General features: G+C 46.5%; 1 protein-coding gene across 1 annotated transcript in view; it reads right to left on the bottom strand.

The window, feature by feature from the left end:
• C6H1orf141 (chromosome 6 C1orf141 homolog) overlaps positions 1 to 25,939 on the bottom strand; it is a 56,102-nt gene that overhangs the window by 9,891 nt on the left and 20,272 nt on the right. The window contains exons 3-5 of the mRNA XM_068239269.1: positions 15,921 to 16,072; positions 11,501 to 11,577; positions 1,973 to 2,061 (exon numbers count right to left, since the gene is read on the bottom strand). Of these exons, the coding sequence (XP_068095370.1) occupies positions 1,973 to 2,061; positions 11,501 to 11,577; positions 15,921 to 16,072 (318 nt within the window). The remainder of the gene's footprint in view (positions 1 to 1,972; positions 2,062 to 11,500; positions 11,578 to 15,920; positions 16,073 to 25,939) is intronic.

Here is a 25,939-nt window from a genome sequence, read left to right as displayed (position 1 = left end):
GGGATGTGCAACCCCTCTGGGAGTGTGATGTGTAGCCAGGAAACACCAAGCTTTTCAATCTAGGTATTAAGGTGCACATACATTACTCGATTTGCGGAATCGATATCCAGCCGGGTTAATCATAATGATCGAATCTGGCAGAGATCTATGCCGCAATGTGGCTGCCTGAACATTATTTTGAGTGATTTCCAGCCAAAATACGATGGAGATGATCAATTTGGCACGCTGCAAAGATCTCACTCAGAAAGGCTTGGTTTGGTGCACAGTGTTCGATTTCCTGACGACCTACGAACCCCCCAACTAGTCTCCCCTCATGTAAAATACGTACCCCTCAGCCCTGTGGTTAGTGTTGGAGGCTGACCTGTCAGCTGATGCGCCGCCTTCTGTGTCCTGCCTCTTTCTCCATGGCCACCGGGGGCACCTGTATCATGGGACATTGTTGCGTCAGTACATGCAGCAGGGTCACCGGACACAGGTGTCATGGCGGCCATGGAGAAAGGTGCTGGATACAGCAGGAGGCTTGCCAGTGTACAGGTGAGCCTGGGAGGTACACATTTTACATGTGGGGGTCCGGCAGGAAGGTGGAGGCGGTTGTATAGATTTCCAGCAATAGATCCCTCTCTGATCAAGAGAGATCTCTCTGAGGGTTGAATTTGCCGACTATCTGTCACAGTCTATGAGGACGTCTATTCACACAGGTGGCTGAGAGACGTAGGCTTCACTGCCTGGCAGCCACTATGTGCAGTATTTGTGGGCAGCTGGAGGTGGTGCTCTCCCCAATAAGGAATATCTGATCTCAGCAGCAACCCCTGGCCCTGTCCGATGTTATATGTGATGGTTTATGACCACATGGTATACAGACACCTAGAAGCTATCAATCCATGTCCAGCTGACAGCTGCACCACACATTGAGGCCGGTCTCACACTGCCAACCCGTGTTGCTGGTGCAATGCAATCAGGTGATTGCATCACACCGCTAAAAAAGGGCTTCGGGAATTTCTATGTTAATATGCGGTAATCCCCTTTCTGGCTATAAGCCAAGCAAGAAGTGAGCCTCTCTAGCACTCACTTATTGTGGCAGAAATACAAATTGCGCAGAAGCGTAATGGAAAAATACGTTTCCGCGCATGCATGCTGCAAAAAGTCTGCGTTGCCATAGACTTACATGACTTCCACTCCGCCGACCGTTGCCATGCAAGCTGGCCCCCAACAAGCTTTTTCACTCGCTTTCGGCAGTGCGGCGAAAGCGTTACTTCCGGCGCATCAAGTCACACCGTACGGGTATGAAAGGCCCCATAGCCTTTCATTGCCTTAGCCTTACCACAGGGTAATGCAATGCAATGAAAACGAGCCAGTGTGAAAGGGGCCTAAGGGCGAGTCTCCACTCGTCAGTTTTTCTGTGCCTTTTCCCCACAGGAAAACTGCAACCAATGTTAATCAGTGGACTAGTTCGCACTAGAATGTGATTTTTACATACAGAAAAACAATTGACAGCGATGCAAAACTGCCAGACAACTAATGCAGAAAAACTGGAGCACAGAAAAACTAGTAGAGACAGGCCCGAAAGGTGCCCATACATGGTACAATTTTTTTAAAAAATTTTTTCGATTAGACAATTTAGTTTGATTATTCTGTTAGATCGAATATAAAGATTTTTCCAACATGTCCAATTGGATTTTTATAGAAAAAACAAGAAAATCTATCGTTTTTCTTGATTGAAAAAAAAAAAGATTATTTTTCAACTTTCATTCGATTCGATGGAAAAAAACTGGAAAATCGAACGTTTTTATTTTACCGTGTATGGGTACCATTAGGGAGATATTTCTGGTTTCCAAAGTCTTTCCTGAGGCAGTGTTAGCATTGGTTTTTCTGCCTGAAGTACGGTACTTATCCATTTTACAATGCGTATTAGATGACCCCATAGAGTTTTGTAGCTCATGAAAGATCATTGAACATCAGTGGGCATTCTCACCTCTCTCTGCCAGCTTCTCCTTCTGGTTGCAGACGCACATCTCAGCTTCTCAGCTTTCTTTGGTCGCCTCTCTGAGGCTCGGGCACCATCTGCAAGCGATAAAAATACTCAAAATGTTGCAAACCCCCCCCCCCCTTGTCAGGACATTTCTCATTAGTATCGGGGTCCGAATTCATCATAACGAATTCTTAACACCCAAATAATGCTGAACAGCACACTTCAATACCATTTTAGTACCGAACAAGTGGACATGGTCAAAGAGAGTTCATTACTTGTGCTTCATGGCACATTAAATCTTCAGTAAGGATCTGCACCATCTAAAATCATCAACATTAAAGAGAAGCTGTGAGAAAAAAAGTGCCCCTATGGGCAGGGCCGGATTTAGACCAAGGCCGCCTAGGCCATGGCCTAGGACATCAAAGGAGCAAGGGCACCAAAGCAGCAGGCTAAACTGGCAAGCTTGCAAATGCTGCAGTGCAGGAAGATCAGGTGAGCCCCTCACCGCGGTACTCTGCTGCCAGCGGCCTCCCTGCTCTCTCTGCATATTGGCATTGTGGCTGGCGGCTATGGACTTGGGCAGTATTGCAGAGTTACAAGTGGAAGATGTGGAATAGCAGCCGCCAGTCACTCACATCTCTGCTCGTCTCCAATGTAGAAGCTTCTTCTTCCCGTCTGACTCACTGGTAACATGCCAGCAAGTCACAAGTGAGAGATGCTGGTTGGAGGGACAGATGTACATCAGCGGCTGATGGAGCAGAGGGGTAGAGAAAGCTTCTGAGCTGGAGATGAGTGGAGAGGTGCCACTGATGGCTACTGCGAGCTGGCTACCTATACTGAAAGGTGGGAGTGGGCAAGGGAGGAATTAAGGGAGTCATCTAGCTACCTATACTTGTGAGGGAGGGGTCATCTGGCTACCTATACTGGAGGGGGGGTCATCAGGCTACCTATATTAGAGGGAAAGGGGGAAGGGTCATCAAGGCTATCTATACTGAACGGGGGCGTTGGCCTTGGGCGGTAAAGTGTACAAATCCGGCCTTGCCTATGGGCCGCATTCCTATCATTTCTGGCCTCCTCCTCTCTCTTTTCCCCGCCCTCCCTGCAGAGTTGGGAGCTGGGGATCAGCAGGGGTTAACACTCCCCTACTCGCCACTTTCTGCGTTGCGTCTCCACGGCAGCAGGGTGTCACATGACACGCGTCACATGACACACCAGCGTATCACAGACTGGCAGCCAGCATGTAATACGCTGCCACTTCCCAACGGCATGTCATGTGATGCTTTGTTGCCATGGAGACGCGACACAGGAAGTGGCGAGTAGATGAGTTTTAACCCCTGCTAATCCTCAGCTCGCGACTCTGCAGGGAGGAAGGGAAGGGGGGAAAGAGGAGCACCTGTGGGCTGTAGTTTGAACAGCGCTGTCCGATACTATGGTGGACATATGGCTATGGTAAGGGTTAGACTGTGAGCTTCTCTGAGGGACAGTTAGTGACAAGACATTATTCTCTGCACAGCGCTGCGTAATATGCCGGCTCTATATAATTACTAAAAATGAATAGTAATACTGTAATAATTAACCCCAGTGTAAGTTCCCAGCAATAGGGCGACAGGGTGTTCAAGTTGGGCACAATAAATGACAAGTGGCAGTAAGCAGGCTCGACGATCAGCAAGATGCAGTCAGAGAGGGATCTGAAAGTCGAATCTGCTGACCATCTACCAGTATATGGAATCTGTGGATAAACAGCTAATAAAGGAAACAAAGATTATCCATCATAGAATCTTATCAACAACAGAAAAAAGTACTGTTATCTGAGGACCGGAAATCTGTTCTATATCTTACTGAACCCTGCCCTGTACAAAAATAACTTCACAATGACAGAAGGGTGTGTATGACAGACATGCAATAGTTATTATGTTACTGTTTTTAGTAGATACTGAAATTGTGCACAATCCAGTATTAGGCCCCTTTCAGACTGGGTATTGGCATTGGCGATAGCAGTGCGGCCCAGGGGCAAAAACAGACTTTCGGGGATTACCAACTTAATCCACTTATGGCGGCAGGCCAAGCAGGAAATGAGGTTCTAGCACTCACTTCCTGTGGATGAATCGATGACGTTCGCGGAAGCGTATTGACAAAATACACAAAATACACTTCCAAGCATGTGCAACACTTAGAACTTGCGGCGGTCTTTGTAAAACACAAGCGTCACCCAAGACTTACATGACATTCGGTCTCCCACACGTCGCCGCAGGAGTCACACAGTAACGTAGGTAAAGTGGGATGCGAAATGCAAACGTTGTTAATCGTCATGATTTTCCTGTATAAATCGTTGGTTGTTACAATAAAAAATGTCAGTTAAATATATCATATAGAAGACATACAAAGTGAGGTTTGAGAAGTGAAATGAAGTTTACTGCATTTACAGAAAGTGCGCAATAATTGTTTCAATAAAATTAGGCAGGTGCATAAATTTAGGCACGGTTGTCATTTTATTGATTCCAAAACCTTTAGAACTAATTATTGGAATTCAAAAGAGTAAATCGCAGATAAACAATTAATGGTGAGAACAGTCAGAGTCAACCCACAGACCAGCACCAAAGACCTACAACATCATCTTGCTGCAGATGGAGTCACTGTGCATCGTTCAACAATTCGGCGCACTTTACACAAGGAGATATTGTATGCAGAGGAAGCCTTTTCCCCGCCCACAGCACAAACAGAGCCGCTTAAGGTATGCTAAAGCACATTTGGACAAGCCAGCTTCATTTTGGAATAAGGTGTTGTAGACTGATGAAACTAAAATTTAGTTATTTGGGCATAACAATGGGCAATATGCATGGAGGAAAAACAACACAGAATTCCAAGAAAAACACCCGCTACCTACAGTAAAATATGGTGGTGGTTCCATCATGCTGTGGGGCTGAGTGACCAGTGTAAGGACTAGGAATCTTGTCAAAGTTGAGGGATGCATGGATTCCACTCAGTATCAGCAGATTCTGGAGACCAATGTCCAGGAATCAGTGACAAAGCTGAAGCTGCGCCGGGGCTGGATCTTTCAACAAGAAAACGACCCTAAACACTGCTCAAAATCCACTAAGGTATTCATGCAGAGGAACAAGTACAACGTTCTGGAATGGCCATCTCAGTCCCCAGACCTGAATATAATTGAAAATCTTTGGTGTGAGTTTAAGAGAGCTGTCCATGCTCGGAAGCCATCAAACCTGAATGAACTAGAGATGTTTTGTAAAGAGGAATGGTCCAAAATACCTTCAAGCAGAATCCAAACTCTCATTGGAATCTACAGGAAGCGTTTAGAGGCTGTAATTTCTGCAAAAGGAGGATCTACAAAATTTTGATTTCATTTCTTTTTGGTGGTGTCCAAATTTATGCACCTGCCTAATTTTGTTTAAACAATTATTGCACACTTTCAGTAACTTCAATAAACTTCATTTTACTTCTCAAATACCACTGTGTGTGTCTCCTATATGATATATTTAAATGACATTGTTTATTGTAACAACCAACGATTTATACAGGATAATCATGACGATTAACCACTTTACCCCCGCGCGTACGTATTTCTCCGCCCCTTTTTCCATCCTTTAACAACCAGGGACGGAGAAATACGTACTTTCCGCGTTCCCGACGCTGTCCGCGCTCCCGCTCGTAAACACGCCGCCCGCCGCTAGTAAACACGCCGCCGCCCGCTCGCCCAGAGATCAATGAACGGGAAAATCCATTCCTGTTCGTTGATCTAAGCCCCGCAATGATCCGCTGCTCTCCTATGGGCAGCGCGATCATTGTGAGAAAAAACTCACGTGTCCAGCCTCATTATACTTCCTACAAGCTTCCGGAAGGAAGCTTGGAGGTCGCATTAAAACAAAAAGTTACTGTGGCCATCTTGTGGCCAAATAGTAAACTACACCCTACACATTTTTCACATACAAATAAATGACTTTTACACATAAAATTAACTCATTACCTCCCACACCCATTTTTTTTTTTTTTTGTAATTAAAAAAAAATTAAAAAATTTACAATTAAAAAAAATACATAAATAGTTACCTTAGGGACTGAACTTTTTAAATATTTATGTCAAGAGGGTATAACACTGTTACTTTATAAACTATGGGCTTGTAATTAGGGATGGACGCAAAAATGAAAAAAATGCACCTTTATTTCCAAATAAAATATTGGCGCCAAACATTGTGATAGGGACATAATTTAAATGGTTTTATAACCGGGACAAAAGGGCAAATACATTTCATGGGTTTTAATTACAGTAGCATGCATTATTTAAAAACTATAATGGCCGAAAACTGAAAAATAATTATTTTTTTCCCCACATTTTTCCTATTTTCCCATTAAAACACATTTAGAAAAAAATAATTCTTGGCATAATGTCCCACCTAAAGAAAGCCTAATTGGTGGCGGAAAAAACAAGATATAGTTCATTTCATTGCGATAAGTAATGATAAAGTTATAGACGAATGAATGGAAGGAGAGCTGAAAGGTGAAAATTGCTCTGGTGCTCAGGGGGTAAAACCCCTCAGTGGTGAAGTGGTTAACATGGTTGCCCAAACTTTCGCATCCCACTGTATGTGTACGCGATAGATAGGGTATTTCCGGCGCAGTGCACTGCACCACATGCAATGTGAACTACCCCATAGAAATACATTGCCGTAGCGCTAGGCTGCGGTGAAATGCTGCACCGCACTGCGCTAGAGTGAAAAGGCCCTAATGCTCTTTGACACTCACTACTTCCTTTATAAAAATTCTCAATGCAATACAGACAGGGCTGATACTAGACTTTTTGCTGCCTGAGGCAAACTTGTGAGAATGCAACACCCCCCCTCCCCAATTTGGAATGATCGCACAGCAGTGCAGCACCCGACAATTTACTCTGCTTCATTTAATGTTCTCACTTGACATGCTGCAGCTCAACACAATAGCACGCTGGCTGGTTGTGAGTCTGTGACAAACAAACTGCTCACCCTCAACCTCTCCATTCCTCCTCAGAAAGGTACACACAGTACAAACATGCTGCCCCTGAAATCTCTGCGCCTGATGCAAATGTTTCATCTTGCTTCATGAGAGAACCGGCCCTGAATACAGAGATGTGTGGCAGAGAGCTGGCACTGACATTGCTACTGTACGCTCTCTGTCCCGTCGTCTCTCCCAGTAAACACCCGTATACACACTCAAGAGATGTCGCCCGATGGAGATTGAGACCTGATCTCTAGGGTGAAATTCCTGGACTGAGGCTGAACAGACATGTAGTCAGCCTACAGGCTGGCAGCGCATACTTTTACAATGGGGGGGGGGGGGGGGCTTTAGAGGAAGCAGCGCAGATGTGACATCATGAGGGCTGTGTGAGCGGTGAGAACAAAACTATTTGGCCATGGCTCAGCTGATTTGATATGCCAGGGGGATGGCTGGCCAGGCGGTGGCCTGTGGCTGCTGTACACACACTGGATTATCGGCCGAGGCGGTAGTTTTCAGTCGCCTCAGCCGACTTTAAAAAGAACCTAAAGTCTAGTAAAAAAAAAGGCAGTTTTACTTACCTGGGGCTTCTACCGGCCTCCCTGCAGTCACCCTGTACCCATGCCGGGACAAACCGATCCTGCGGTCCCCCGCCAATGGCTTGATTTCTCCCGGTTGGCCAGTCAATGGCCACTGCGCCTGTGAGGTCGTGCACGACCTCGTTCACGCTCCCGTTTCTCTACTGCGTCTGTACAGGACGCTACTGGCAACGGGAGCGTGAACGAGGACGCGCACAGCCTCACAGGCCAGTCGGGGTAAATAAAAACTTAGCCGCGGCGGGGACCGGAGGATTGTTTTGTTCAGGCGTGGGCACAGGGTGACTGCAGGGGGTGAGTGGAAGATCCAGGTAAGTAAAACTGCATTTTTTTTCACTAAACTGCAGGTTGCCTTTAATCTAGAGTGTGTATGGGACAGTAAGCCCAGCTTAAAAGCCCAAACACACTTGCAACTTAAGTTACCCAAAATGATCACTCAAAGCAGTTTTGGTCACTGTTTGCAAGTCTAAGCAGGTGCCTTCTAATGTCTGACAACAGTTTGTTTTGGCTCGTCTACCCCCTTCCATCTCCAATCTCCATAGAGCCGAACAACTGAAAAGGCTGACCAGACGTATTAAAGGGAACCCGAGGATAGAGTGAAATGGAGGCTGACATGTTTATTTTATTTTAAATAATGCACATTGCCTGGCTGTCCTGCTGATCCTCTGCCTCTAATACTTTAACCTCCTGGGCGATACAATAATATCGCCAGGGGGCGGCGCAGCACATTTTTTTTAATTTTTTTTTTTTTTTAATCATGTAGCTAGCCTAGCGCTAGCTACATGATAGCCGCTGTGCAGCGGCATCCCCCCACCCCCTCCGATCGCCTCCGGCAATCAAAGCAAACAGGAAATCCCGTTTAGAACGGGATTTCCTGTTTGGCTTCCCCTGTCGCCATGGCGACGATCGGGATGACGTCAACGACGTTGTGACGTCAGAGGGAGTCCCGATCCACCCCTCAGCACTGCCTGGCACTGATTGGCCAGGCTTGCGCACGGGGTCTTGGGGGGGGAGCGGCGCGGCACGGCGGGTAGCGGCGAATCAGCGCGGAGTGGCGGCGAGCGGTATATACACGCAACTAGCAAAGTGCTAGCTGCGTGCAACAAAAAAAAAATTATGCAAATCGGCCCACCAGGGCCTGAGAAATCCTCTGTGGCGGCTTACCCCGAGCTCAGCTCGGGATTATCCCCCAGAGGGTTAAGCCGCAGACCCTGAACAAGCATGCAGATCAGATGTCTATGACAAATCTGGCAAGTTTAGCTGCATGCTTGTTTCAGGTGTGTGATTTAGACCCTACTGACCAAAAAGATCAGCAACAATAACAGGCAACTGGTATTGTTTGAAAGGAAATAAATATGGCATCTTCCGTTGGTCTCACACCTCAGGTTTCAAGAGTGACTTCACATTCGAGATGGCCCAAAGGCTTCACCGGCTAGCTTTTTCTGGCGAAGATCAGATATACGTGCTCGCCGCAAGCACATGGCGGTGTTCGACCTGCCCCCATACATCATCATTGGGCTAAACTTTGACCCCTTACATCACAGTCAGCAGACACATGGCAGCAAGTCAGCCTGCACTCCCTCACGGACCCCTGCCCCATATAAAAACGTAGCAGCGTCGGCCATGTTCCAGTCTGTCTTCAGTTGGAATAGTGAGAGGAAGGGAGAGACACATTGTTGAGATAGGGAAAGCGTTAGCTAGGCCTGTTTTTTTCTTGTTCCTTGCTGACTGACTTGCTGTGAAAGCACCCCAAAAAGCCCTCCTGGGGGCTACTTCATCCTTCTTCTGTTTTTTTTTTTTTGCGTGTGCGCGACACTCCACAGCCCACAGGCACCCACCCAGAGCTGTGCCCACTACTATAATTGTGTGCTACATTACACAAGCACTCTACTACTCTATTGCCTCTGTTATCACTGTTTTGTGTTCGAACTATTGCATATCTATGTGTCTGATACTCCACAGAGCCAACTGGCACCCAGAGCTGTGCATAATGTGATTTCTGCCCTTTAGGGATTAAAACCCAACTCTGCGTCAACTCCGTAATTTTGGGTTGGACTTTTAGCATAGATCCCCCTCCGGCATGCCCCTGTCCAGGTGTTAGACCCTTTGAAACAAGTTTTCTATCACTTTTGTGGCCAGAAACAGTCTTTGTAGGTTTTAAAATTCACCTGCCCATTGACGTCTATGGCGGTTCGCCTGGTTCACGTGAACTACGAAAGTTCGACGTTTGCGAACCCAAAATTTGATGTTCGCGACATCTCTGCTTTACATGTGCATTCACATGACTGCTACTGCACGTCTATGCAGGCCTTTAGTCATAACTTTTAGGCAGGGTATTCTTTGCGTATTCTAAAAATATGGACGGGAGGTCTGCATTCTTTCTTCTGAGATGTGTGATTTGAATTCAATGCAATTCAATGAGAATGCAAAAAAATGCATAAAAAGTGCCTTTTGAAAAAAAAAAACTGCATGCAATTTTGAAGTCAAATACTGTAGATGTATTTTTATGCAATATAGCTTCATTGAGATTCACAAAAATATTGCAATGCAAAACTTCCAATGCATATAAAAGTCGCAAAATGCCCATAAATGTTTGTTCAATAAGAAATAGAAAAATCGCAAATACAAAATCGTGCTTCGAAAGTCATATGCTTTTTCCGCAAGGACAAATGCGCATGAAACTTTTATGCTTTTTCCGCAAGGACAAGTGCTCATTTTGCCAAAAAATATTCAATTCTGCAAATAAAACTAAATGTTATTTTTACTCTTAGGCCGGTTTCACACCATAAACCAGCGTTAGCAATGCGCGCGGTGCGCCCGATGAACCGCATTGCACTGTCAAAAACAGGCCTTCAGGAATAGCGCGGTGTTTCTTGTCTGACCACCGGCCAAGCAGGATATGTGCGCCATCACTTCCTGCTTCTGGTATGCGGAAGTGCACGCAAGCATATTGTAAGAATACGCTTCCGCGCATGCGCGCCGCAACGGTGATTTTTTTAAAAAAAAAACGACGTGTCGCTATAGACTAACATGACTTCTGGGCCGATGTAGATCGCCGCAACTCGACGCAGCGCAGCAGCATTAACGTAGTTCTTGACCTGCGGCAGGGATGCGGTGAAAACGTCACTTCCATCACGTCCCAATATGAAAGTCTCCATAGACTTTCATTGTATAGAGGTGTGGTGCGGTAAAAAAACAGCACCGCACCGCCTCGGTTTGAAAGGGCCTTCAAGATAGGAGCATTTATTTAAAGTCCTAGTTTGTTGGGAATCTTAAGATCTACTTTAAAGGGAACCAGAGACGAAGCACCCTCATGTATTTTACCATATATATCAGTGGGAACATGACAGTAAACACCTACCCTGCTCTCTGTTCTATTATTCACTGCTCAGCTTGCTTCTAATCAGCCCTGATAAAATCCCCGACTGAGCATTCAGTCTGGCTTTGCTATGACTCAGCTATAATGATTCCTGAGCAGAGCCACAAGGGGGCAGGCTTGGGCTTGAAAAGACCACACAGAAGACAGACTCAGCTATAAAGATTCCTGAACAAAGCCAGACTGAATGCTCGGTCGGGGATTTTATCTGGGCTGATAAGAAGCAATCTGAACAGTAAATAATGAAACAGAGAGCAGGGTAGGTGTTTTCTCTAATGTTCTCATTGATATATATGGTAAAATACGAGTGTGCTTCGTCTCTGGTTCTCTTTAACCACTTCCCGACCACCCATAGGTGACGGGAAGACGCCACACGCACATGCGTGCCCCCTCCTCCCCCCCCCCCAATCGGCACCCGTGGCTGCAGCCTGATCCTCTTCCCTGCAACACAGATCCTTCTAAAACGTCAAGAAGTGCAAAAAACAGACTATTCAAAATGTTTATTTTGCAAGAAGAGGTTAAAAATAACTTATATGATACAGGGAAAAAGAAAATGTAAGAAATAAATGGAATTTACCTTCCTTGAAAGTGCACCGACTTGTTGCAGTAAACGGCCTAACGACAGGTTTTGCATAATCGTTAATGATTACACGTCTGGTAAACAAACAGAGGGATACATACTAAATCATACAGGAACAGTACATTATAAGTGACATTATACATACCGCATACTTGTAAACTGGTCACACAGCAAACACACAAATAACAAATAAAGCATGTAAAAATGTACAAATCTCAACCTCAGTCTATAAACAAGGAATTTCTGTTTTCAGAGATGAGGCTGATCAGCACATTGGACAATTGCGTGTGTGTACGCAACCTTGAAACCTGGTAAACACCTCCAACTCTGATTGGCCAATCGTTACCCAATTTTACCACCTCTATGTACTATGAGATTTTACCTACACCATCTACTCATAGTATTCAAAATCTGTTGGTCCTCAAATTATATGAAGGTATTAAAATTGGTCAGTCAGGCGAATCAAAATTGAAGATGTGCAGCAGGCTTAAACCTTGTATACACTGCTAACTATTGTTGCTTGGTAGGGATTGGGACATGATCCCTCAGCTGACAGTTTGTGACCGAGGCTGTACAGGCATGTCCTTAGCCTGCAGGCTAGCAGTGTGTTCTGTGGAGAGCGGCGGATGGACAATGTGAGGCACATGGCGGAGGGGGTGGAGCTCAGGAAAGAACAATGGATCTCATGCAGATGTATTTGGGCCGCTGTACACTCAGTAGACTCTTGCCTGAGGCAGTCTTTAGTTTATTCTAAGGTGTATATGGAACTTTAAAGTGAACCTGTAACTTAAAGTGGGATTGTCACCATAAAAATCAAATTTCAACAGCAACTAGTCTGAGTGCATTAAGTGATAAAGATGCTAAATTCACAGGAATCATAACATGGACAGTGCAATACATCTGTTATATAAGTAGAAGTAGTATTTATCTACTTATATATGTGTTTTTTATTTCTAGGTTAGCATGGGTGTCGCTTGTTCTTTAACCTCTTGACGACCAGCTAACGCCGATTGGCGTAAACTGGTCGTCTGTGGGTTACCATGGAAACGGCCGCTCGATCGAGCGGCCTTTCCATGTCAGTTCACGGAGGGTGTCTCCGTGAACAGCCGGAGAGCCGCCGATAGCGGCTCGCCGGCAAAATGTAAACAGGCGGGGAAGAAATCCCCGCTGTTTACATCATACGGCGCTGCTGCGCAGCAGCGCCGTAAGTCAGATCGGCGGCATATGATAGGCTGAAGCCTATCCCACAATGCGCAGGATGGATATCCGTCCTGCGCAGCCCAGCAAGGGAGAGGGAGGTAAGGGGAGGGAGGGAGCGCACAAAACGCTGCGGAGGGGGGCTTTGAGGAGCCCCCCCCCCGCTACCCACTAATGGCCGGCGGCGATCAGACCCCCCCAGCAGGACATCCCCCTAGTGGGGAAAAAAGGGGGGTAGTCTGATCGCCCTGCTGCACTGCTGATCGGTGCTGCGGGCTGTAGAGCCCACGCAGCACCGATCAGTGAAAATTCCCCTGGTCGGCAAGTGGTTAAGAAAAACAATTACATACTTACGTCCGTAGGGGAAAGCCTCTATATGCTTCAGAGGCTTTCCTGATCCTTTCGACCAGGACCCTCTTCTTCGCAGTCACGCTCCCCTCTGCATATGAGTGCAGCAGCAAGTGGGTTCACATCCTTGCAGTAGCACAGAACTGAACAAGCGGCTCTGTGCCGCGCCGGCCGTACTTTGTGCCTGTGCAGTGCGGTCCTACTGGTACATGAAGGGGAGTGCGGACATTAGCAATCTTTTGACTTTAGTGTAGAATATTGTTGAGGGTATCAGCACAGTGCAGGAGGAGTGCAGAGTTTTTACCCTACTGAGGCAAGTATCTAAGTTTTTTTGGAGCGTGATGCGGTGCGCATGAGCGGACCGACGGGAATTCCAGCGATTTATTCCTCCCCAGCAGAGAGCACGTCACTGAGCGGGTGTCGGGCCTTCTGGATGGACCTCTGGGATACATGACTGACTTTTCTAAACACACTGTATTTTTTGGACTATAAGACTCACTTTTTCTACCCCAAAAGTGGGGGGAAAAAGTCACTGCATCTTATAGTCCAAATGCAGGGAGTTCCTGACTTGTGAACGCTGCCAATACAAACCTCCAACCCGCCACCATGTCTGGGATTCCCTGTACTGAGCCCATGCAGGAGAGAAAACAGGGGGACACAAAGGGGCATAGAAGAGGACACAAGGAGGACAGAGGCGGACATATGGGGGACACAGGAGGCCACAAGGGGGGAAGAGAAGGACACAGGGAAGCATAAGAGGTACAAGGGGGCATGAGGTACAAAGGGGGCGCAATCCATACGATGCCCCATTACCATGGATGCACCGGGTTTGGTATATATATATATATATATATATATATATATATATATATATATATATATATATATATATATATATTTTTCCCCCCAGGTTTTTGTCCTCTAAACCTAGGTGAGTCCAAAAAATACGGTAATTTATTTCAGACAGCTGCATCAAATATGTGAAGTGTATGAGTAATGGCACAGTCCCCTTTTCACGTAGCTAACAATGAAAAATCCAGGAGTGTGACCCAAGGCCATAAGCAGCTCTAACACATACGGTCACACAGTACAGAAGGCCATAAGCAGCTCTAACACATACGGTCCCACAGTACAGAAGGCCATAAGCAGCTCTAACACATACGGTCCCACAGTACAGAAGGCCATAAGCAGCTCTAACACATACAGTCACACAGTACAGAAGGCAATAAGCAGCTCTAACACATACGGTCACACAGTACAGAAGGCAATAAGCAGCTCTAACACATACGGTCACACAGTACAGAAGTCCATAATCAGCTCTAACACATACGGTCACACAGTACAGAAGGCAATAAGCAGCTCTAACACATACGGTCACACAGTACAGAAGGCAATAAGCAGCTCTAACACATACGGTCACACAGTACAGAAGTCCATAATCAGCTCTAACACATACGGTCACACAGTACAGAAGTCCATAATCAGCTCTAACACATACGGTCACACAGTACAGAAGGCAATAAGTAGCTCTAACACATACGGTCACACAGTACAGAAGGCAATAAGCAGCATCTAACACATACGGTCACACAGTACAGAAGGCAATAAGCAGCTCTAACACACACAGTCACACAGTACAGAAGGCAATAAGCAGCTCTAACACATGCGGTCACACAGTACAGAAGGCAATAAGCAGCTCTAACACACACAGTCACACAGTCACGAAGGCAATAAGCAGCTCTAACACACACAGTCACACAGTACAGAAGGCAATAAGCAGCTCTAACACATACGGTCACACAGCACCGAAGGCAATAAGCAGCTCTATCACATACGGTCACACAGCACCGAAGGCAATAAGCAGCTCTAACACATACGGTCACACAGTACAGAAGGCAGTATGCAGCTCTAACACATACAGTCACACAGTACAGAAGGCAATACGCAGCTCTAACACATACGGTCACACAGTACAGAAAGCAATAAGCAGCTCTAACACATACGGTCACACAGTACAGAAGGCAATAAGCAGCTCTAAAACATACGGTCACACAGTACAGAAGGCAATAAGCAGCTCTAACACATACGGTCACACAGTACAGAAGGCAATAAGCAGCTCTAACACATACAGTCACACAGTGCAGAAGGCCATAAGCAGCTCTAACACATACAGTCACACAGTGCAGAAGGCAATAAGCAGCTCTAACACACACAGTCACACAGTACAGAAGGCAATAAGCAGCTCTAACACACACAGTCACACAGTACAGAAGGCAATAAGCAGCTCTAACACACACAGTCACACAGTACAGAAGGCAATAAGCAGCTCTAACACACACAGTCACACAGTACAGAAGGCAATAAGCAGCTCTAACACATACGGTCACACAGTACAGAAGGCAATAAGCAGCTCTAACACATACGGTCACACAGCCCCGAAGGCAATAAGCAGCTCTATCACATACGGTCACACAGCACCGAAGGCAATAAGCAGCTCTAACACATACGGTCACACAGTACAGAAGGCAGTATGCAGCTCTAACACATACAGTCACACAGTACAGAAGGCAATACGCAGCTCTAACACATACGGTCACACAGTACAGAAAGCAATAAGCAGCTCTAACACATACGGTCACACAGTACAGAAGGCAATAAGCAGCTCTAACACATACGGTCACACAGTACAGAAGGCAATAAGCAGCTCTAACACATACGGTCACACAGTACAGAAGGCAATAAGCAGCTCTAACACATACGGTCACACAGTACAGAAGGCAATAAGCAGCTCTATCACATACGGTCACACAGCACCGAAGGCAATAAGCAGCTCTATCACATACGGTCACACAGTACTGAGGACTAAGCGCACCTTTGAGACAGTTCTGAAGAACTCTGCGTTTCAAGGGGCAACTTGATGCTGTCCAATTTTCTCGCTCTGTTCTGTTCATCTTCCAGTTCAAAATCAAATGTCAGAGGGATACTTAGAGACCCCAATCCATGCAGGTAACTCATGCTCTGTTTCTAGAAAACAACAGTCACTCGTCAGAAGAACAGCTATGGAAAGGGCAGAGGCCTGTGTGGAAAAGTGAGTGACCAGATTTATGTCATTTCTGAACAAAACATTTAGTTAGACTGTCCATTGTGCCCCCCCCAGGAGACTGTTGCCTGGAATAAGCTATAAGCAGTATTTAGTGCAAGGCTTTCGGCTTCCGATGTAATTTTTGAAAAAAGAACCTTGGGCGGCAGCTGGCCAAGGGGCCGCTGGACATGGAAGAGGGATTTCTGCATATGGAAGAACAGGCTGCAAATGGAGTACAGAGGTTGCAAACAAGGAGCAACACATGGAAATAGGGAGCTACTGCCCCAAGGGACCGGTACAGAACTGAAGGAGGCTGCTGTATGTGAATGTTAGACATGGAAGAGGGGGCTGCACAAGGAATAGGAGTGGGTGCTGCACATGGAAGGGGAGCTGCAAGACAGTTGGCCTAGGGGCGGAAAAAGTATAAATCAATACCGCACTGTATGCAATGCGTTGCCATGCGGGGACCTGCCGGACCACAGTGCACCACATTAAAGAGAAACCGTAACCAAGGATTGAACTTCATCCCAATCAGTAGCTGATACCCCCTTACCCATGAGAAATATTTTCCTTTTCTCAAACGGATCACTAGGGGGCTCTGTATGGCTGATATTATGGTGAAACCCCTCCCACAGTGTGATGTCAGCACCTAGGTACCGACTTCACACTGTGGGAGCCTTGTTGCATTGTGGGAAATAACAGCTGTTTCCAACTGCCAAAAATGCACCATCTCTTTCCACAGACATTACCTGTCAGCAGTAAAAATGTCACCATGTGATAAATGTCAGAATGTATATCAGGGAGATGAAAGATTTTACAATGGGCAAACACTGACTAAATCATTTATAAATAATAAAACCCTAACTGTCCCTGCGTCATCCTCCTGTCCCTGTGTCCCACGTGTTTTGGCTACTGAGCATGTGTAGCCGTTGGGACAGGAGGAGGACGGGACCAAGGGGTGCGCGAGGAGGGGTGCACGGCAGACGGGTGCGCGCGGTGGGCGGAAGCGCACTGACATGCAGCGGTGGAGGCAGTGAGAGAAACCTAGAGCCCGTTATTAAATGGGCTTAGGTCTACTAGTTTATAAATAATTATTGTAAAAATTACGCACTTTTTTCATTACATTATTTTCACTAGAGTTCCTCTTTAAAGAGAACCAGAGATGAAGCACCCTCATGCATTTTACCTTATAAATCAGTGGAAACATGACAGTAAACACCTAATCTGCTCTTTGTTTCATTGTTCTCTGTTTAATCTGCCTGTTATCACCTCTGATAAGAATCCCCGACTGAGCACTCAGTCTAGCTTTGCTATGGAATGATTATAGCTAAGTCTGTCTTCTATGGTGTTTTTTCAAGCCCAAGCCTGCCCCCTTGTGGCTCTGCTATAATGACTCAGCTATAATCATTCCTGGCAAAGCCAGACTGAACGCTCAGCTATCACAGCTGATAACAGACACTTTTAGCAGTGAGGATGAAACAGAGAGCAGGGTAGGTGTTTTCTCTAATGTTCCCACTGATTTATATAGTAAAATACATGAGGGTGCTTCGTCTCTGGTTCACTTTAAGGGCTTGATTCACTTAAGCATGATAACTGCTATCAAAGCAGTTATCACATCTTATCAAAGTTATCACACGTTATCAAAGTTAACACGCCTCATCAGAGTAGCATAGCGAGCACTACAAACCCGCAGGGGCACAGTGCAGGACGAGTGCCTTTGCCAATTAGCAGGCATGAGTTTGTAGCGCTCGCTATGCTACTCTGATAAGGCGTGTTAACTTTATTCACTAACTCATATCACGTCCGCACTAGCGTTTTCAAGCTTGTTTTTGCGCGTCCACGTATTTTCGCAATTGCAAATTTTCTCGTGCAATAGTGGGCAAAAATTTGCGATTGTGCGTGAAAACGCAAGCGTCCGTTACATGAGTTATCACGGTTTAGTGAATCAAGCCCTAAGTATGATAGCCCCATAGAGATATCATTGCTTCTGCAATGGGATGCAGAGTTTAGGGGATCTGGCGACGCAGTAAGTGTAAAAGGGGCCTAAGACGTCATGATGAAAAAATTGTCATATCAATAGTAGAGATGGCCCGAACGGTTCACATTCGAACGCGAACTTCGGTGGTTCGCGTTCGCGGTGAACTGCGAACTATATGCGAGTTTGACCCGCCCCCTATACTACATCATTAGGCTTAACTTTGACCCTCTACATCACAGTCAGCAGACACATGGTAGCCAATCAGGCTACACTCCCTCCTGGAGCCCCCCCCCCCCCCCCCCCCTCCCTTATAAAAGGAAGGCAGAGTCAGCCATTTCACTCTCTCATGTGGCTGCAGTAATTAGAGAAGGGAGAGGAACCTGCTGTAGACATAGGGAAAGCTTAGTTAGGCTCTTGTTAGGCTTTTTAGCTTGCTCATTGCTGATACTTATTGCTAATAAGCACCCCTCAACAGATCTTTTGAGAGCTAATGTTGTTCTCGTGATCTATTTTTTTGTGTGTGTGTGTGTGTGTCCCACAGACACTTGTTGCATAAACAGCCCTGTAAGTCAGTCGCAGCTAGCCCTTGGCCCCTTGGTAATTCCTACTGTGCCACTGCCAGGCCCAGCACATTCAGTGACTACCTGTTCACGGTACCTGTGTGTGAGACAGCTGCACATTTGTAATACCAATCACTGCATACCTGTTCAGTGCACTTACCTACGTGTGTCAATTCCCCTTCGTGATTGTTACCTTGCCGCGGTGAAGGGGCTTGCATATCACAATGAAGCAATGACCGCCGGCTATATGAGTGTCTCTGGGGGGGGGGGGGGGGGCACACCCAAGATAATAAGGTCGTTGCTTCATTGTGGACAGACCAAATTCGATCAGCTGGACAGTCACTGTTGTTCTATCATTGAGCTGCCTCAGCCCGGCGACCATATGGGCTTGAAAACCGCTATCGCCTGCACTCTGGCCATGGTGCGCACCAGTCCAGCATGGCCGTCACTACACAAACAGCTGTTTGTGGTGCGTTACACAGTGAGTTTGGTCTGTCAGTGTGAAGCAGTACACTAATTACACTACCTGATTGATGTATACACATGCAAGATGTTTTAAAGCACTTTAAGCCTCCAATTTAGCATGCAATGTGATTTCTGCCCTCAAGGGCCTGTTTCCACTATAGCGAATCCGCATGCGGTGTCCGCATGCGGATTCGCATAGGCAATGCAAGTGGATGGGGCTGTTTCCACTTGTGCGTCTGCGGGAGCGTTTAGTGTGCGGCTGAAATCTGCACGGCAGAGCCGTCAGATTTCACGTGCGAGAGGAATGCACGTGAATCGCCGCTAATGTATTTCAATAGGGAAGTCGCATGCGGGTTGAGCATGCGGTTTTTGACGCGAATTCGCATGCAATTTCGCATAGGTGTTAATGTTAATTTACACATGCAGTGACATGGTTAAATTCGCATATCCCCTTACCTAAGCGAAATCGCAGCAAAAACACACGCGGAATCGCACCTGCATGCGATTTCGTCCGCGGTGAAATGCAGGCGATTCCGCACCGCACTAGTGTAAACGAGCCCTAAAACGATGCTGTGCGTCAAATCCGGATTTTTCTCGGGGACTTACTCCGCCATGCCCCCCTCCAGGTGTTGGACCCCTTGAAACATCTTTTCCATCACTTTTATGGCCAGTATAAATGTTTCTAGTTTTCAAAGTTCGCCTCCCCATTGAAGTCTATTGTGGTTCGCAAAAGTTCGCGCAAACTGAACTTTTGCGGAAGTTCACATTCGAGGTTCGCGAACCTAAAATCGGAGGTTCGAGCCATCTCTAATCAATAGTGACGCAGCACACTAAGCAGTGCTTTTTTTAGTAGGAGGGCTTTTCAGTCTCTTTTAGTTCCCTATACTTTTCTATTGGTATTGGGTCACCCTGAGCTGCTTGGTTATACTGTAGCATTTTTCCCAATTGTACCCCTTTAAAACAAAGTACAATCAGGAAGTGAAATTGTACAATGTTAATTATCAGCTGTAGCAAATAAAATGTTTTTTTTTCACATTTCAATTTCCTTTTCTATTACTAGGAAATCTCTGCTGAGTATAATTTTATCTTGTGTAAATACAACAGAGACTAAAGTCTAACATTTATATTTTTGCGACCTTAGTTGTTGCGCCGAACTCTAAGGAGCCATTGGGGAAGTATGGGCAGCACTCCCTTCTCTACAGAAAAGGAATTTAAAGCAAACCTGTGATGAGAAAAAGGAGTAAAGTCCGGATACTTACCTCAGCAGTGGTCTCTAGAGGGTCCTGAGGCTTCCTGAGATCTCTTCTTGGGGACCCTCTAGACCCCCCCCCCACACACACACACACACACTCAACAGACCTGAGCTTCCCTTTCCCTAAAGCAGCATTCAGGGCCCCTTTGTCGAAGCCAAATTCCTTCCCCCCCCCCCCCAGGGTCCCTGAGCGGGCTGCCGGGCTCTCAGGTCTCCCCCCAACTTAACAGTTGCTGTTCGGGGCCCCGGTGGTCTTTGCCAGAGTAGCGTCTCACCTCTCCAGGTGGGCGCACTCCTCTGTCAGTCTGTGCTCCAACCATTTGCTGCATCTTCTCTGTGAGCCCCCATAAGTTATTACCTAATAACATGCACTGGGCCAAGGAGGATCGGTGCCCCTACGAGGATGAAGATGGGAGAGCACAGAGCCACGGACTGACAGAGAAGTGGGCCCTCCGGGAGAGGAAAGTCACTACTCTGCCGAAGACTCTACAGGGGCCACTGGGAACAACAGTTAAGTTGGGGGGGAGAGACTTGGGAGGGCCCGGAGCCCTGGGGCAATTGTCCAGGTTGCCCCTATGGCAGCGTCGGCCCTGCTTCTAGCCATGTCTGGAACGCTCTTCTTTCCTAGCCCCGCTGGCATCTGTGCACAAGCTTAAAGAGAAACTCCAACCAAGAATTTAACTTTATCCCAATCAGTAGCTGATACCCCCTTTTACATGAGAAATCTATTGCTTTTCACAAACAGACCATCAAGGTGCGCTGTATGACTGATATTGTGGTGAAACCCCTCCGACAAGAAGCTCTGAGGACCATGGTACTTTTGACAGTTTGCCACAATGTAACAAGGTTCACAGACAGGAAATAGCTGTTTACAGCTGTCTCCAACGGCCAAAACAGCTAGGAGCAGCTACATAACCTGCCCACAGTAAAAATGTCACCATGTAAGAAATGGCAGAATGTAATCGAGGAGAGGAAAGATTTTACAATGAGCAAACACTGACTAAATCATTTATACATAATTATTGTAAAAATGAAGCACTTTTTTTATTACACTATTTTCAGTGGAGTTCCTCTGTAACCGTACTGGGCATGTGCGAGCAAGGTCTGTGCATGCCCAGTAGTAACAAAGCACTAGTGCAGAGGAAAAAAAGCCTACTGGGCATGTGTTGACCTTACGCAAATATTCCCAGTATAGACAAGCTTGGACGGCTGCACAGTCACAAGAAGCATATTCAACAAGCTAACTTCGAGCAAGGCATGGCCAAGAAGTTGAGACTGCGATTAGTTTTGCCACCTGTGAGCAATGTACCTTTGGCTAGATGGAGAACCACATTTTAGATGTATAGTTTGCAGGCCACAAAACCAAAATCGAGGCCCTAGCACTGTGACTGCAACTAGGCTGCAATTTTCTCCAGTGGCCTATTTTAATATGAGGGTCTGCTAACGTGAAAAGAGCGGTGGATCGATACTTTAGGGTCACACAACATGGTAACATAGTTTAGGGATGTCCAACTCCAATCCTTAAGGGTGAGGTCCTCACACATTTTAGAGCAGCTCAAATTCATTGATGGAACTAAATCAGGAAAAGTGTGGTCCATCAAGTAGAACACATTCCTCCATTTATAACTTCTAAAGGTGCGTACACACATGCGACTATAGTCGTTTGTAACGATTGTTCCACGATCTTTACCAACGACGATCGTTACAAAAAACGAACCACCGACTATTAAGGCAAACGACGAACGAGCCAAATCGCTACAAAAGAAAGTTCTGTCTCGGCGGATTTTAACCGACGATCGTTTGCAAAAGTAGTACATCGTTGGAAACGGTCGTTCGTACTAGGCTTGACATGCGCATTTCACAATTTCTCCGTGAAACTTCTCATTTTTATGCGCAGGCGCAATAGTTGCTTTACGTGATGTAACGTTCGTTCTAACGATCAGATCGTTACACACCTTTTAAAACTAACTTTACTTAGGTCGTTCTTTCATCAATTAAAAGTTCGTTCGTCGTTCTCAACGAACGATCGTTGTCGCATGTGTGTACGTAGCATTAGTCCATCCTAAACACTGGCATGGATATGGCTGGATTGGAGTTCAACACCTGAGTGTTTAGGGTAATTACAGTAGGCAATGAAAGCTCTAACGGCACCATAATTAATGAATTGCCCCTTAATAAATACAGGAATCTTAAAGAGTTGATTTTTTTTTAAAGACAAAGAAAGAAAGAGCGAACTGTAGGTAGATGCTTATTTATAAATATGCCCCTAATGCAGGCATGGGCAAACTTGGCCCTCCAGCTGTTGAGGAACTACCAATCGAATCGGAATCGAAACTAAAAAAAAGCCAGATACTTACCTAAGGAGAAGGAAGGTCCTGGGTCCTATAGAGCCTTCCCTCTCCTCTCCCGGTCCCCTTGTTGCAGCGGCAGCTTCCCAGTTTGAACCCCCGCCGCGGGAGACTTCGGAAGTCTTCGGGAGCCCGAGTCCTCCCAAAGAGAGGCGGTTCGTTTTGTGCACGCATGAGGGAGGGTGCTGGGGCCTGCGCAGTACGGAGCGGCTCATCTTCGGGAGCACTCGGGCTGCTGAAGAATTCCGAAGGCCTCCTGCAGCGGGGGATTAGAGCAGTATATAACCAAATTGGTTGAATGCTGCTATGGGGGATCCTGAGCTGGAACAGGAACGAGAGACGAACAGGAAGGCTCTATAGGACACAGAGCCTTCCCTCTCCTTACGTAAGTGTCTGGCTTTTTTTTGTTTTAGTTTCGATTCCAATTGACTTTAAGGGAGCAGAGACCGCTAGTACTTAAAGAGAACCCGAGGTGGGTTCTAATAATGCTATCAGCACACAGAGGCTGGGTCTGCCTATACTGCCCAGCCTCTGTTGCTATCTCGATCCCCCCTAAGTTCCCCCTGCGCTCTGCTATGCCCCCATAAATCCCCCGCTGATTGGAGGGAAGGAACGCGGGCGGGTACCGGAGCTATGGAGGAGGCGGGGGAGCGCTGAGACTGACAGCTGCAGATGTAAACAGCCGGCTGCGACACGCTGCGTGTCGACAGCTCGGCTGATGATTTATGGGGGCATAGCAGAGTGCAGGGGGAACTTTGGGGTGATCGAGATAGCAACAGAGGCTGGGCAGTATAAGCAGACCCAGCCTCTGTGTGCTGATAGCATTGTTAGAACCCACCTCGGGTTCTCTTTAAGTGGTTAAAGCCACTGGCTGATGATCACCTTACTGGCAGCTGACACAGCTGCCGGTTAATTAATCTGCAGCCAGTGGCTTTTATTTTCTACTATGGTTTCCACTTCCTGATTGAAGAAGATCTGTACATTAGAAGCATTTTCCTCTCATTCTTGGTGCAGAAGTAAAGAAACAGACCTCAGCTGCCTGCACAAGACTAAACGAGTGATGTAGCTACAGGGTCATGGGCCCTAGTCCAAATTTTACAGTGGGCCCTTCCCCCCCAGCACTCTATATATAATATAGTAGCCCCCTCACTACCCCATACATTTCCCTGGTGTCTAGAAGGCCCCCTCACACAGTTCACTGGTGTTTAGTTGTCCTCCTCTCTTGCCTATACATTTCCCTGGTGTCTAGTGCACCCCCCTCCTTTTACCATGTGGCGTCATATTTTCAGCACTTAGCCATATAGGCTTAGCACTCAGGTGCTCACAGGCCAAAATAATACCAAGAGGGGAAACCACTTGTGGTCCAAATCTGATGGCACTGCGGGCTAGAGTTTGACATGGATAATATATAACAATCACAGGGTACTGAGACTCCAAACCTGCCTTCCAAGGCCAGCTACAGTTGTCTAAGATGAGGTGGGGGGGGGGGGCTGTTTATAAAATGATTAATATGAATCAAATTGCAGATAAAAGTGAGTGTTAGCACTATAGCAACAATGAAGACCTAATTCCGTGACTGTAGGTGGGCTCTTGTTGGGCCATGGGGTCAAGCAGCCCAGGTGCTGTCTTAAACTCTGCATTCCCTATTGCTAAACCAGAAGTTAGCTCTATAACCTAAAATTGCTTCCTGTGGAAAAAAGTACTGAAAGTTTGATCTCCATTGCACCACACACGGTATTTACATAAAGGTGCGTATTGCTTTAGCAACGTCTAACGTGCAGAGACAGAGCCAGACACCTATCACCAGACGTGCTATCTACAAGACTTGTGGTCACTACTAGTGTGTCTACAGAAAGGGGGTCACAGAGATGGAGTTCAGAAGGTCAGAGCAACACACGCATACAACACATGCACGCCAACATACACACGCACGTGCTCATATGTGCGGGGAGGGGGGAATGAGGGCATGCAGCATGTTTAGAGAAATTCAAAATATATTGGGCCTGGTCCAATTCACTTTTTTTCTACTAAGTTTTCTCCTAGGAGATAATTTTTCATCTTCTGTTTAAAATAACTTTTCAGTATTCTGCAACTGAAACAGTACCAAAAATTAGGTAATATCAAAATAATTCAAAGTATTTTCTTGGTTGCTGATGGCTTTTAACCACTTTAGGGCCAGAGGTTTATACCCACTGGTGACCAGGCCAATTTTTACAATTCGGCACTTCATGGTTTATTGCTTGGTCATACAACTTAGAACCCAAATTAATTTAACCTCCTTTTATTCCCACTAATAGAGCTTTCTTTTGGTGGTATTTGATTGCTGCTGCTAGTTTTATTTTTTGTTTTATTAATCAAAAAAGACCTGTATTTTCTGTGAAAAAAAAATATTGTTTTTATTTCCCTCCCTCCCCTCTAAACTGGCCCTAGACAAAGATACATACACTACACTAATCATACATAGACATATGCCTATGATATGATAGGGGCTCACAATCTAATAGGGATTAGATTGTGAGCCCCTCCAAGAGACAGTTAATTGACAAGACAATATACTCTGTACAGTGCTGCGTAAGATGGCAGCGCTATATAAATGTTAACAACCAATCCTCCAGGATGGCTGCTACAAGAGAGGAAGCCTGCTCCGCCCACCAAAGGAAACACCTCCAAATTAAACAATTAGGCAATTAGGTAGCCCTACAAATCCTCCCCTGCCTTCACCCCCTCAGTTCTAGTGTGTTTCCCACACCGAAGACCCCTTACGAGGCAGGACTGTACCTGTCTCCCACGATCTTGGCCTCCTTCTTCATGGATGGGACTGCGTGTGGAGCTCTACCCGCTCTGGGTGGCTGCAGAGGGCTTTTGCGTCTCGGAGCGGCGGCAGCCTGGATGGAGTATCTGGGCTGGCCGCATCCGCGGCAGGAGGTAGCATGTGCCGGTTGCCAGCGTTCCACAAGACTGGCATTTGGGTGCGGACATGCGCGCGAAAGAGCACGCAACACTCCTGTTTGGAAGGGAAGCGTCAGCGTGATGACGCACTTCCGCTTCCGCTTAAAGACGGAAGCATATGCGGCGTTTCTCCGCCATTCGCATCCTAGTGGCAGGCGAGTCAGAGGGAAGGCATGGAGCAGTCAGACGCCTTTCCCTCTGAACCCAGTGGATCCCAGGCGGTCAACGCACAGGCATCAGGACAGGTGAGAAGTGGA

This window comes from Hyperolius riggenbachi, chromosome 6 (genome assembly GCF_040937935.1).
Source record: "Hyperolius riggenbachi isolate aHypRig1 chromosome 6, aHypRig1.pri, whole genome shotgun sequence".
Taxonomy (NCBI): Eukaryota; Metazoa; Chordata; class Amphibia; order Anura; family Hyperoliidae; genus Hyperolius; species Hyperolius riggenbachi.
Note: the sequence above shows the minus strand (reverse complement) of the source record. Positions and strands in the feature narration are given on the sequence as shown.